The following is a 12,185-nucleotide window of genomic DNA, read 5'->3' as shown; positions in this document are numbered from 1 at the left end:
TTCTCTTTTATGAAGCCTCTGACTTAATTTCACTCTAACAAGAGACAATATGAATTGAGTCTAATTTATTGTACCTCTGTCTGTTCTACTACACAATGTTGAGCAACGTTTGGTTTTCATATCCACGCTGCTCTTCTGTTTCTCTTTTTTCTTCTTTCAGAATCTTGCTCTGAGTGCATAGCAACGGAACTTCTGAAGACTGGAACTCACTTGACGCACGCGTCTCCTCTAAGACATAGTTTACACCAAGTGCTCTACGAGTCTACTTTATAACAACTGTAAACTTAATAAGTTGGGAAGCATGCTATGAGCCAACAAATGTTGTAAATTGTAGATCGAGCCTGTAGAAATGGCTAGTACATGCTCATGTGGAAATATGTTACTATTATTACTATCATCAGAGAATGACTAATTTAGTTTGTGCTATACCACAATACTATGAGTTCACAGTGCTTATAATCTGTTACAAAATGGCCCAGAGATTAGGTTGTGCACGTGCCAAACGGACAAATTATCTGAGATTGGAATTTCTGCGAGAGAATCGCAGTGATGAGTTACCATGAAATTCTATTCTTTGCTCATTTTATGGTTGATAGAAAGCTTTCAATAAATTTTTCATTGAGAAAGATGCAAACAATCAGTGGTGCCAAGATTATTCTCCTACGCTCGCTACTGAGATTCATAATCATAGATTTATTCTGGATTTGCTATTATACTCAGATAAAAAATAAGAGAATAATCAAACCTATTATATTATGACATAGTAAAATAAGACATAAAAACTGGGATACTTGAAGAACGATAAACGATAAAAGATATGTAGGGACGGATAGTGGATAGCATAGTTGTCAAACGAATAAACGATTGTTTTTAAATAAATTCACTACAACTGGCTATAGCCAATAATAAATACTAACGTTTTTAAACCCCAAAATCATGTTCAAATAAAACTGCTAAATACATTTTTCATATTTGATAGAAATGAATCTGGAACAGTCAGTTGGGCCTACCGTTGATAATCTATTCAATTCTCCTGTATCTGAACCTGGTCCTACAAAAATACCTTCTGTAATTGGAACTAGAAAACCGAATACTACACGGGTAATTTCACCATAATACATGAATATGAATAACTTGTCTTATTGTAAATGCAGGCTAGTAAAAATTGTATTTTAAAACAAAAGTATGCGATATCAATCAGTTTATTTACCTGAATCTCCCGGTTGCTGATTGAATGAAATTAAAAATCGGTCTGTAACAAAAATAAATCTGCCATATATTACTTCTATATTCAGTCCTCTTGTTCTCACGAGTTTTACTAGCAGCTTATTGTCATCCACTTTATTTAATCACGTAACATTAACTTTTTTATTGTACGCCTTGATTACCAAGGTGTTTGGTGTACAACTCAATAAATGGATGGTAATAAAGATAAATCGTATTGAATTCTACTACTAGCCAAAACTAAATAGTGTATTATCAAGAATCCAGTCTCACTATTTGCCTACCAAATTTTCTTTCTCCACAGTTCAAAAGAGCTAGAATTTCTGTAACATTTATTTATCCTCTCATGTCCTCAATATAACAAACATTTATGCATCAATTTTTAAATTTATAAGTTCCGTCTCATTATACTGTTTGTATAACATTTTGCAGTCATGTCTATATTACTCCGAAACAGTAACGTTGATTCTTTAAAGTTGGTCCTTTGACATTTATCAGATTCATACTTGGGTATTATTTATTTAAAGTGCACTCAGAAGACAGTACTTAAATCTACAAACTTAGTTTATTCTAATAACTTGGATATATTATTAACTACTTGTTCCGTTGTCGGCTTGATTCAGGATGGTACTCGTCACAGATTGACCTCAATTAGGGTACCGCGAAACCATAAGATTTTGTATTTGACCCCGAGTGGGATCGTAAGTGAACACTGACGGGGTTCCATACTTCAACAGACGAACCCCTGATTTCTAATAGTGCTTCAACTGAGGTTAATCTATAACGATTAATACCTTCAGACTAAACTGATTTCCACAAGACCCACTTAAAATAATGGATTTCCCAACACCCTCTTGCTTGAACTAGTCATATCTGGACTTTTGTAGGCTGGACCTTAGTCGTTTTACCCTACATCTTTCCCTATCGTTTCACTTCCGTTCTATCCATTCATTTTAATAATTCTTCGAGTTGCCTAGTTAAATCCTAGCCCATAACATTTGGTGCACCCTCCACAAATTTTAAACATTTCCCAGATATGGACTAGTGGTTGAATATGTTTACCAACTGCTAACCTTAATCCATCTGTTTCAAGCCAGTGAGTTTTCAAAAACCCAGGATGTGTATTTGATTAGCTTTCTTTTCGTTGTAGTTCAAAGCTTTGCAGTTACAAGTTAATATTTTATAGAAATCATTGCCATCAATCATCTACCAACCGTTCTTCATTTAAATAGGTTATTGAAGACCTATTATAAACATAAACTACACGGAATTTCCTACGTATCTCTGTTCTTTGTAAACATGTTGCTAGTCGAACATTTTCAACGAATAGCCTGTTAAAACCATTATCATCGTTATCCATTTTAGCTTTCATGGGGTCAGTTCTCGCTTTATTAACAGTTTCAGAATACAATGGATTCCATATGTAAGGTGTTTGTTAATTGTTGCGCTCAGAGAAATTGTGATCGATTTTAATTCTATGAAATTAGCAGTTCACCACCTCATAGTTAATAATCTGATTCATAGTCCTGTGTATCTTAAGAATGTACTAACTGGTTATCACGTGTTAACTATTTATGGTTATACAAAGATCAAGTAAAAGTAATACTTGAAAGCTCCAAAGTCCTGTTCTAGTCAGTTGATGTTTTGAAAAACTAAACAAACTGAGAAAATGTTGCGTGAGTGAATATGTAGTAATATATGCAACCACCGTCATAATAATGACTCGATAACTTATAGTCACGACACTTCTTACTAAAGATGTCTATTCGATATGGGACGACATTCCGAATTATTTGGGATTGGTAATAGACGGCTGATTAAGGCAGTTAAATATAAATAGACGAAACAGCTAGATTGACCAATGTTCATACGTTCATACTAAATTAAGTGTGCTATTCCTTCTGGGGTACTGTCTGCAGTCGCTCACAAGATTTCTGCATTATGTGTTCCATTCAACTGATTGTTCAACAGTGGTTCGCATTGCCGCAATTTGGTCGACACATGATCTCCTTTGCCAAAACCAGCTCGTTAATCTCGAAGTTCGGTGTCTTCTAAATCTTACATTCTGTTCAGCAGCAATCTGCCAAAACGGCCTGATACTGAGAGTAGTGTGCATAATCCTTCTGTAATTCTCACACCTAATTCAGTGAACGACTATTTTATTGTTTAATGCGCAATCACACAATAGTTTAGCAGAATGTGAAAATCATACATCAAGTGCATTATTTGCACATCTTCGAATTGTCTCTTACAAACTTCATTGTTTCTTATCTCTTCTCTTCATTTCGATCTTCTCAACCTTCGTCTTGCAGCCACTCCACTTCCGATTGTTGTTACGTACTACTTATACCTGCAAACATACGTATCATACACCACACTAAGATCCCCTTATTTTGGTATCTTGACGAGGAATACTTTTCAATTTTTTATTACTCGTTCTTCCCCACAAATCCTTTTCAAGAGAACGTAGAACATATTTACAGTTGCCCCTTCATCTAACATTAGTGCTTCAACTGGTATGCTGTTTGGTTCTACTACTCTGCCAATAATTGTTTGTCTGACGGCTTTGCTATTGTTAGCGGGGTATCATCCATAGGGAGATATGCGTATGTTTCTTCCAAGTTCAGTGATTTTGGCGGCGCGGGTCCGTTTATAGGATTTTCAATGTGCTCTACTCACCAGTCCCACTATTCTTGACCCTCGGTAATTGGTTTGTTTTTCTTTGTTCCTGACTGATCGCTCTGGTCCATATTTTCCTGCAAGCCTGTTGGCGGTATAACATAGTTCTCTTATTTATTAACACCCTAAGGGCCCTATATGCAAACACCTCAGGCAGAGTGAGGGCATACAACCACCTCTCTCCATTGTTCCATTCGAGCAGTGGGGGTTACACAGGGTTGCCCAACCTCACCATTCCTCTTCAACTTTACCAAGTAGACGAATCGATATTAGATATTGGAAACGCCGCGTTATTTCGAGGGCGCGTCACATTAGTCCACGTATATTGTTTCGTGCTGTTGCGGGACGAAATGGTCTCTGTATCACCAACAAAACATGAAATAGTTACAATTTTAAATAAGCTTAAGTCTTTGCCGTGCAACAAGGTACTTTCTGTCATTGCTTCATGATATTTTGTACAGCAATGCTTTGACTGTGGTGCCACAAATCCAACATGGGCTAGTGTTACCTACGGTGTTTTTCTTTGTATTGACTGTTCGGCAGTCCACCGTTCACTTGGAGTCCATCTAAGTTTCATTCGATCGACTCAGCTAGATACTAACTGGACTTGGGTCCAGTTGCGCGCAATGCAAGTTGGTGGCAATCAAAATGCGGTAAACATGAATCTCCTACTAATTATTTGTAGCTTACTTTCTTCTCCCAAAATAATTGTCGTTCCCTGGATGCTCAGGAAAAATACCAAAGTCGTGCTTCCCAACTGTACCGTGCTAAGCTGGAAAAACTTGCTATTGACGCTGTTAAAACCCATGGTAACAAGGTAACCAGTCACTACCCGTCTTAGTTTCTACAGTTGACTCTGGAACTTGACGAAGGAAAATTCAAACGTGATCAGGTGGCTGACTTTTTTGAGGAACATACTGAAAGTGGTACGACTGACATTAGAAATGATGAACCTGTGATAGTAACAACAAGTGAGTTGTGTACGTGTTTGTAAATTGCATAACTGTACTGATAGGTGGCGAGAATATGGTTTATTTATCAATAGTTTTGGTACTTTGCTTTCTATCAGAAATGTATAGAGGCTCTCCTATCTTAATTAGAGACTGCCGGGAACTTTTTTGCTTGTCCGAAATCTGACAGTGTCAGATAACATTTCAACCTGTTTCGTATTGAAAATGAGTTACTCAATAAAGTTTTTCAAATAAAGAATATCAAAGGGTTGCGGCAATGCATTTTAGCGTCAACATCACTTTGTAAGCATCAGTACATAAACATAGAAGATGAGAGTATTGAGTTAATTAGTTTGGGATTTCTTATATTTAAACGCATCTTCTATATCGTATGCTAAACATTAACCAGACTCGCTACTCCACGCACATATCCCATCAATTACGAAAAGACTGATCCGCCTTCTGTTAACGCAATAAAGTCAGTAAAACCAAGTTATAAGTACTTCCACAATGTTTTTTTTTCGAAACTAAGTAATCATCGTTCATCAAAATTCCTAAATTAGTTAAAAATAAAATCACATTAATTTGTAAAACAGGTTCGGTCGCTTGATAGCCGCTTCCTTAAGTCTAGATCCAGTATTACATAAGATACGAAATCGGTCTAGTTATACCAGCATGTTTTTTTCAGGTACTAAAATTATTACGGACTTTTTTAAACATGGAAAATCGAGAACTGAAGCTGTTGTCACGTGAAATAGCTTTTAAGTGTTCTATGCCAATAATAGCGCAAAATGACTGATTTTAGGATAAAAGGTAATACTAACCATAGTCAAAAACTAGACAAGGTAAGGGACACAAAATCTAAGATATGTGAAATGTTTCGGAAATATGTATGCATAAACGACACCCGTCTGTTCTTCTGCAGACTACTATCACTTATCTTTGTTGACGTTTCTAATACTAGCTATGTTTATATTGGGAACTCATTTTCCGCCAACTTCAACCCCCAAATGCCCTGGTATGGCCGAGAGTGGGGCGGGCTCGCCCTCTCGAAATACTCTCACACGACCACACGTATACAGCCTCTGCCAGGAAGTCCGATTCACTGCCTTCTCGTGGCGGGGGTCTTGTTTACGAAAATGAGAGGACGAAAAGCGAATGTCCGGCGCTTTAACCGGATTCAAAACCAATGGTGCACATGGGCTCCAGTATCCTGTGGGAACAAATGGCGTATAAACCAATTTCTTAGTCACCGGCTACAATGGGACAGCATCTCCTCACGATGATCAACTGCCTTGTGGGTCAAACCTTTAGGTCAAAGGCTCGGGGTGTGGCCCCTTAGGAATACCACCTGCTTCGGTCTGGGCACCCGGGTGGTATCACAGCCCAAACACAAAAAATGAACTATCGATTTATGGAAAATATATATCGACTCGTTCCATGACGTTGGTACACTCTCTAGTTCCCAGACTTTTGTAAACAACGTTGTCAGTTCCTTTGCCAGAAAGTCACCACCTCTTAAAAAAAAGCCGGAGGTAAGTCGTCTGGGCCCGGTGATTTGTAGCTCTTCAAGAGTTGGAGTTCCATGCGGACTTCCGTCTCATTTGGTGGGTCAGTCGTCACCGACCATGGAGGGCAGGACAGGTTGACCGATGTTGCCGGAGCAGCATGCCAGTTGAACTGCCCTTCGAAGAATTCTGCCCATCGTCCAGGACGTCGATGGATGTTAGTGATTGGCATCCCATCATCCTCACAGATTGTTTCGTCCACATCAGACTTCTTGCTGCCAGTGGCTCGGATGAGTTGGATGAGCTTCCGGTAGTTACCAGATGCAGATACTGCTTCCAGCTCATTAGCACGCTCCGACCACCAGGCTTGTCGGTCCTTACGCAAGCTTTGTCCGATTTCATTTCGTAACATCCTTCGTTTGTTGTCAAACTCACGGTCACTCGGAGTAGACCAACGGGCTTTTATGATTTGTAAGGAGCCTGAAGAAACCCGGTGCTTATAAGCGGCTTTACTCGCCATTTTCATGGCGTCATGAAATTGCAACCAATGCTCATCTATACTTTTCGGTGGAATGGTAGCCAGCCTAGAAGCTAGCTCGGATCGATACTTACTAGCAACAGAAGTTGCAACCAACTTGCTGACATCAATTCTTTGGTGGCGGTCACTTCGTTGGCCACTGAAAAGCAAGGTAAGATTGGCGCAGACCAGAGCATGATCAGAGTCCATATAGGTACTCCAAAAGGAGCGGCAGTCCTGTACACAACTACACCAGCGGTAGCTGATCGCGATGTGATCAATCTGAGTCAAGGCTTGAGATGCAGAGGGAGGACGCCAGGTGGCACATCGGCGATGACTGTGCCGGAAGTTATTGCTCACCAGAAACAGGTTGTGATCTGTGCACAGTTGCAGTAGACGGTCCCCTTTATCTGTCCTGCGACCAACAAGTCCCCATCGGCCACCTAAACAATTCTCTTCTGTGCCTAGACTCCCAACCTGAGCATTCAATTATCCGGCTAGTACTACAATATCTGTCAAACGCACTTTCTGTAGGAGAACAGATAACTGGTGGTAGAATTCTTCCCTGATTGCATCCGGGCTGCAAACTGTCGGGGCATAGGCGGAGATGACGATTTCTTCTCACTTCGATGGAGCTTTCTAATCTAACAGCACATAACCGACTGTTAATGGGGATCTAATCGATTAGTGCTGCCTCAGCTCTAGCGCTTAGTGCGACACCAACGCCAGCAAGACCAGACGAAGATGTCACAGGGTCCCCTGATAAGCGCATGTAAAACAAGGTTTTCGAAGCGACAGATGGAGAGCTAATTTGTAGTACTTCACTAGTGTTGAATACGGGTCTCTGATAGACAACAAACATCGATATTAAGACTTTCCAAAGACATAGCCAGCCCTATCTGTTGTCCGACTTGCATAAGTGTGCGAACGTTGAAGGCAGCCAGTTTGAATGGTGCACGTGGTTTCAGAAAAACTGCTTCAGCATTCGTGTTTGGTGGTAGCATTCAATTTTCAGTCAGGCAGTGACTCGACAACGTTAGATAGAGCCGAATTTCTACCATAGGCGAGCTGATGTATAAGTTGAAAAATAAAGATACACAGAGTGAGAATGAGAGTGAATAAGTGACGTACTAAATAATAATAATAATAATATTGGTTGTTTGATTGTTAATAGAATCGTGAATATAATTTTGAGTAAATATCGGCATTTTCATTTTATTTGTACGTGGGCTGTGATACTGCCCGGGTGCCCAGACCGAAGCAGGTGGTATTCCTAAGGGGCCACACCCCGAGCCTTTGACCTAAAGGTTTGACCCACAAGGCAGTTGATCATCGTGAGGAGATGCTGTCCCATTGTAGCCGGTGACTAAGAAATTGGTTTATACGCCATTTGTTCCCACAGGATACTGGAGCCCATGTGCACCATTGGTTTTGAATCCGGTTAAAGCGCCGGACATTCGCTTTTCGTCCTCTCATTTTCGTAAACAAGACCCCCGCCACGAGAAGGCAGTGAATCGGACTTCCCTGGCAGAGGCTGTATACGCGTGGTCGTGTGAGAGTATTTCGAGAGGGCGAGCCCGCCCCACTCTCGGCCATACCAGGGCACTTGGAGGCATCACGTTAAGTTAAATGCAGTCGTTCATCCCAGAACATCATCGGAACCCTGGCCTCTCGGAGTTGAGAATGTTGGCAATCAGTGTCCGTAGGTACGGTATGTGATTTGCACCTTTGAAGACTGACAGGATTCTAATCTTGTACTAACCCTGGATGGTGAGCAGATAGAAGTAGTCGAGAAGTTCGTGTATCTAGGTAGCTGCATAAGTGCTGGTGGTGGCGTGAGTGATGAGATCAATGTACGTACAGTGAAAACCAGAGCAGTTTATGCCAATCTGGGCCATCTTTGGCGCCTTCGTGATGTTAGTCTGACTGTAAATGGTCGGATATACAATAGCGTCGGTGAGAGCAGTTCTGCTCTATGCTTGTGAAACCTGGCCCCTCGGAGTTGAGAATGTTATACGACTCTGTGTTTGATCATCGTTGTCTCTGAAGGATTGCTGACATCCAGTGGCAACACCATGTTAGAAATACAGAGGTTCGGCATCGTATGTTCGGGGACAGAGATGATTATGCAATTGGTGTCACCATTTTGAAACATCGACTTCGGTGGCTTGCATATGTTCTACGAATGTCGTCCCAGAGAACTCCACGTCGCGCATTATTTGCCGACGCTGGGACTGGTTGGAAAAAGCGGAGAGGTGGTCAGTGTATGACATGGTGTCGTGGTATGAAAGAAAGCTCCAAAGGGCTGGCTTCTGTTGGTCCTCCATGACTCCCTGGCTGGGGTCCGAGAGATGGTGCAGCACAGTGACTAGAGACGTTATCAGATATGGCTCAGAATAGAAGCCAGTGGCGATCCTGCTGCAACCTTCCTTTACTTTTTTTCATAAAAAAATGGTTGTTTCTTTCTTAACTGAAAGATTTTTTTATGATTGTACCTTTCCGTTTCCCCCATCATTACTATTATTATTTTTTTTATTACTATTACACTACCTTACACTAATCTGTTCATTATTGTTCTTTTTCTCTCTCTTCGAATTCTGATTGTTTTGTGTGGCGCGTATATATTTGGTGCCCTCTTGTACCAATATTTATGTGTTCAAATAAATAAAAATAAATAATTCCAAAACCCGAATACTGTCTCCATCAGTTCAATTAATGTTCTTGATGTACTGCTCTCCTTTACTTCGAATTAATCACAACCTATTAAACCGCACACAATGGAGTTCGAAATCAATATAGCATTCCTGTTGTTGAGGGTTATCAGCCTACCGGAGGGTAGCTGAATTGGCGGTTGCATTCCGCGACTTATCACGTCTCCCAGTTCACGCATGCTTGTAAGATATGGACATATATGTGAAGATATGGTTGATCTGAGCCATGTTGAGGGATGCAGACTTCCAGATAGGGCCGAACATAATACCTAAAATCAATTATTTAAGGGATTGTATGACATAGGACAAAATCTTTCATAGTAGTGCTATTGGAACAGTTCCTCATGGATTTTTGAATCCCGAACTAAGTATTAATCCCAACTTTCATTTTTTAGATTTAAATTGTCAACTCTGCATTTGAAAGTAGTGCAGGAAAGTTGGTAACGAATCCAAACGATTCGTGGGAAATCTAAAAATTGATCTCATGATATTTAGACTCCGTAAACACTCCTCGACTATCTGTACTAAAATGATTTTCTCTTCTTTAGAAAGGGGAAAAACTATTATTGTCGATCTCTGACAGTAGTAAAAGTACGACTTCAGAGTTTAATGATCTGCCGTTTGAAGATAGTTGCACTAGTTGAACCCGTTAGTCTTTATTTATTTGAACACATAAATATTGGTACAAGGGGCCACCAGATATATACGCGCCACACTAGTTGAACACTTAACTTTATTATCTTATCACCAACCACGAAAGTATATGACGTGCCATATTATCCACTTATACCTGGTTTACAATTCGGATGCTATAAAAGTGCAAAAGTTCTAATATTTAGCACGTGTTCTAATCGAGAAGTGTTTTTGCGAATTAAGATCCCATGTTTGTAGACCCACAAACCTATTATATTGAAGGTATTCAATGTATCTCAGCAATATAAAATGTATTTAGGGGTGTCGATATTTTCTTTTAATTCTTTTCTGCTCATCAGGAATCATCGACTTTCCATATTTATTATGCTGAATATAGTTGAAGAAAAGCTCTGGAATAAAATAAACTCGTTTCTTTTTCTATAAATCTTGTTTTATCGCTGTGGAAAGGTTCGTCTAGGTAAACGTGTATGATAATTTCCGTATTCTTCAACTTTTAACCAACATTTTACTCCATTGGACGGAAAATACTATTCTACAACTCTAGAACGATCCTGATAGTTGACTTCATTTTACTGGGACAACTATGAAAATTTTTACTATATTTCCTTCTGTTGTACACTTGTAACTATTTACGTAGATGCATTTTAGGAAACTTAAACCAGTCGTCAACGTTGACATAAGTGCTGGTTATGGAAATATCGACATCCTGAAAAACGTCTTGCAATAAATATTTAGCTGTTTCAAACTATATAATTATTATTAAGGTGTATTTATCAACTCCGTTCTTAATGGTAAAGTACTGAATAAGTTCATCCCTGACAAGATTTACTATCATTTTTAACGATTGTACTTGTAAACCTTCACTTTTTTGATTACTTGATTGTCTTGTTGATGTTTCTATATATATTGGATTCAAAGAAATTATGACCTGGCGATATCGTTTACTAAGATCTATGAGTCCTATTTCATACACACTAGTGGAATTAACTTGTCTATTTACAAGTACCTCAATTACCTGCGCATTATTAATACCTGACTGGTTAGGCTAATGGGATCTTCAAAAAACAGACTTCGTTTTTCAGTGAAGATAATACCATCTAATTAATCATCTATGTCATATAGTGTCCTTCTGGAAACTAATCGTCGACCGTACTGATTTTCGCTATCTACCATGGCGCCCATCAGATATAAGAATTGTTTGCTGTGAAAATCCAAGACTTTCATATCCGCCACTTTTCTTCATAGAAGGATGTACTTTAAACAACACCACACGTTTTCTAGGCCTAATTCGGCTTCTGGACTGATAATGATGTAATAAAATGTTATATTATTCCCCACTGTTGCACTGTTTGATCAAAGTAGTGTATGGAAAGATTTATCCTTATATACTATGCGGATAAATTGGAAACATGATTATTATTCTAATTTATTTAAATCTATTGAAGAGTTCTACGGAATTACGGTAAAATGACCTAAATAGTTCAGACTTTGGCGTCTTTATATATCGAAAATGGCGTAATGAGATATACTGATTTGTCAAAAGTTATAAACAGGTTTAATTTGTCTGATATGATTTGATGATCCTCGTATCCTGTGTTGAAACCCTGTTCACCGATTCTGATTCTCCTTTAGACTACTGCTGAATAGTTGTCAAACGAATAAACGATTGTTTTTAAATAAATTCACTACAACTGGCTATAGCCAATAATAAATACTAACGTTTTTAAACCCCAAAATCATGTTCAAATAAAACTGCTAAATACATTTTTCATATTTGATAGAAATGAATCTGGAACAGTCAGTTGGGCCTACCGTTGATAATCTATTCAATTCTCCTGTATCTGAACCTGGTCCTACAAAAATACCTTCTGTAATTGGAACTAGAAAACCGAATACTACACGGGTAATTTCACCATAATACATGAATATGAATAACTTGTCT

General features: G+C 39.1%; 1 protein-coding gene across 2 annotated transcripts in view; it reads left to right on the top strand.

The window, feature by feature from the left end:
* Positions 1–950: 950 nt before the first annotated feature.
* The window catches only part of ARFGAP3 (ADP-ribosylation factor GTPase-activating protein 3), a 32,059-nt gene continuing 20,824 nt past the window's right edge, over positions 951–12,185 (top strand). For both annotated transcript variants that reach the window (XM_051211419.1, XM_051211420.1), the window contains exons 1-5: positions 951–4,328; positions 4,365–4,556; positions 4,589–4,720; positions 4,754–4,874; positions 12,025–12,146. In XM_051211419.1, the coding sequence (XP_051071475.1) occupies positions 4,254–4,328; positions 4,365–4,556; positions 4,589–4,720; positions 4,754–4,874; positions 12,025–12,146 (642 nt within the window). In that variant the 5' untranslated portion in view covers positions 951–4,253. The remainder of the gene's footprint in view (positions 4,329–4,364; positions 4,557–4,588; positions 4,721–4,753; positions 4,875–12,024; positions 12,147–12,185) is intronic.

This window comes from Schistosoma haematobium, chromosome ZW (genome assembly GCF_000699445.3).
Source record: "Schistosoma haematobium chromosome ZW, whole genome shotgun sequence".
NCBI classification, from domain to species: Eukaryota; Metazoa; Platyhelminthes; class Trematoda; order Strigeidida; family Schistosomatidae; genus Schistosoma; species Schistosoma haematobium.
This window is presented reverse-complemented; position numbering and strand designations above follow the sequence as displayed.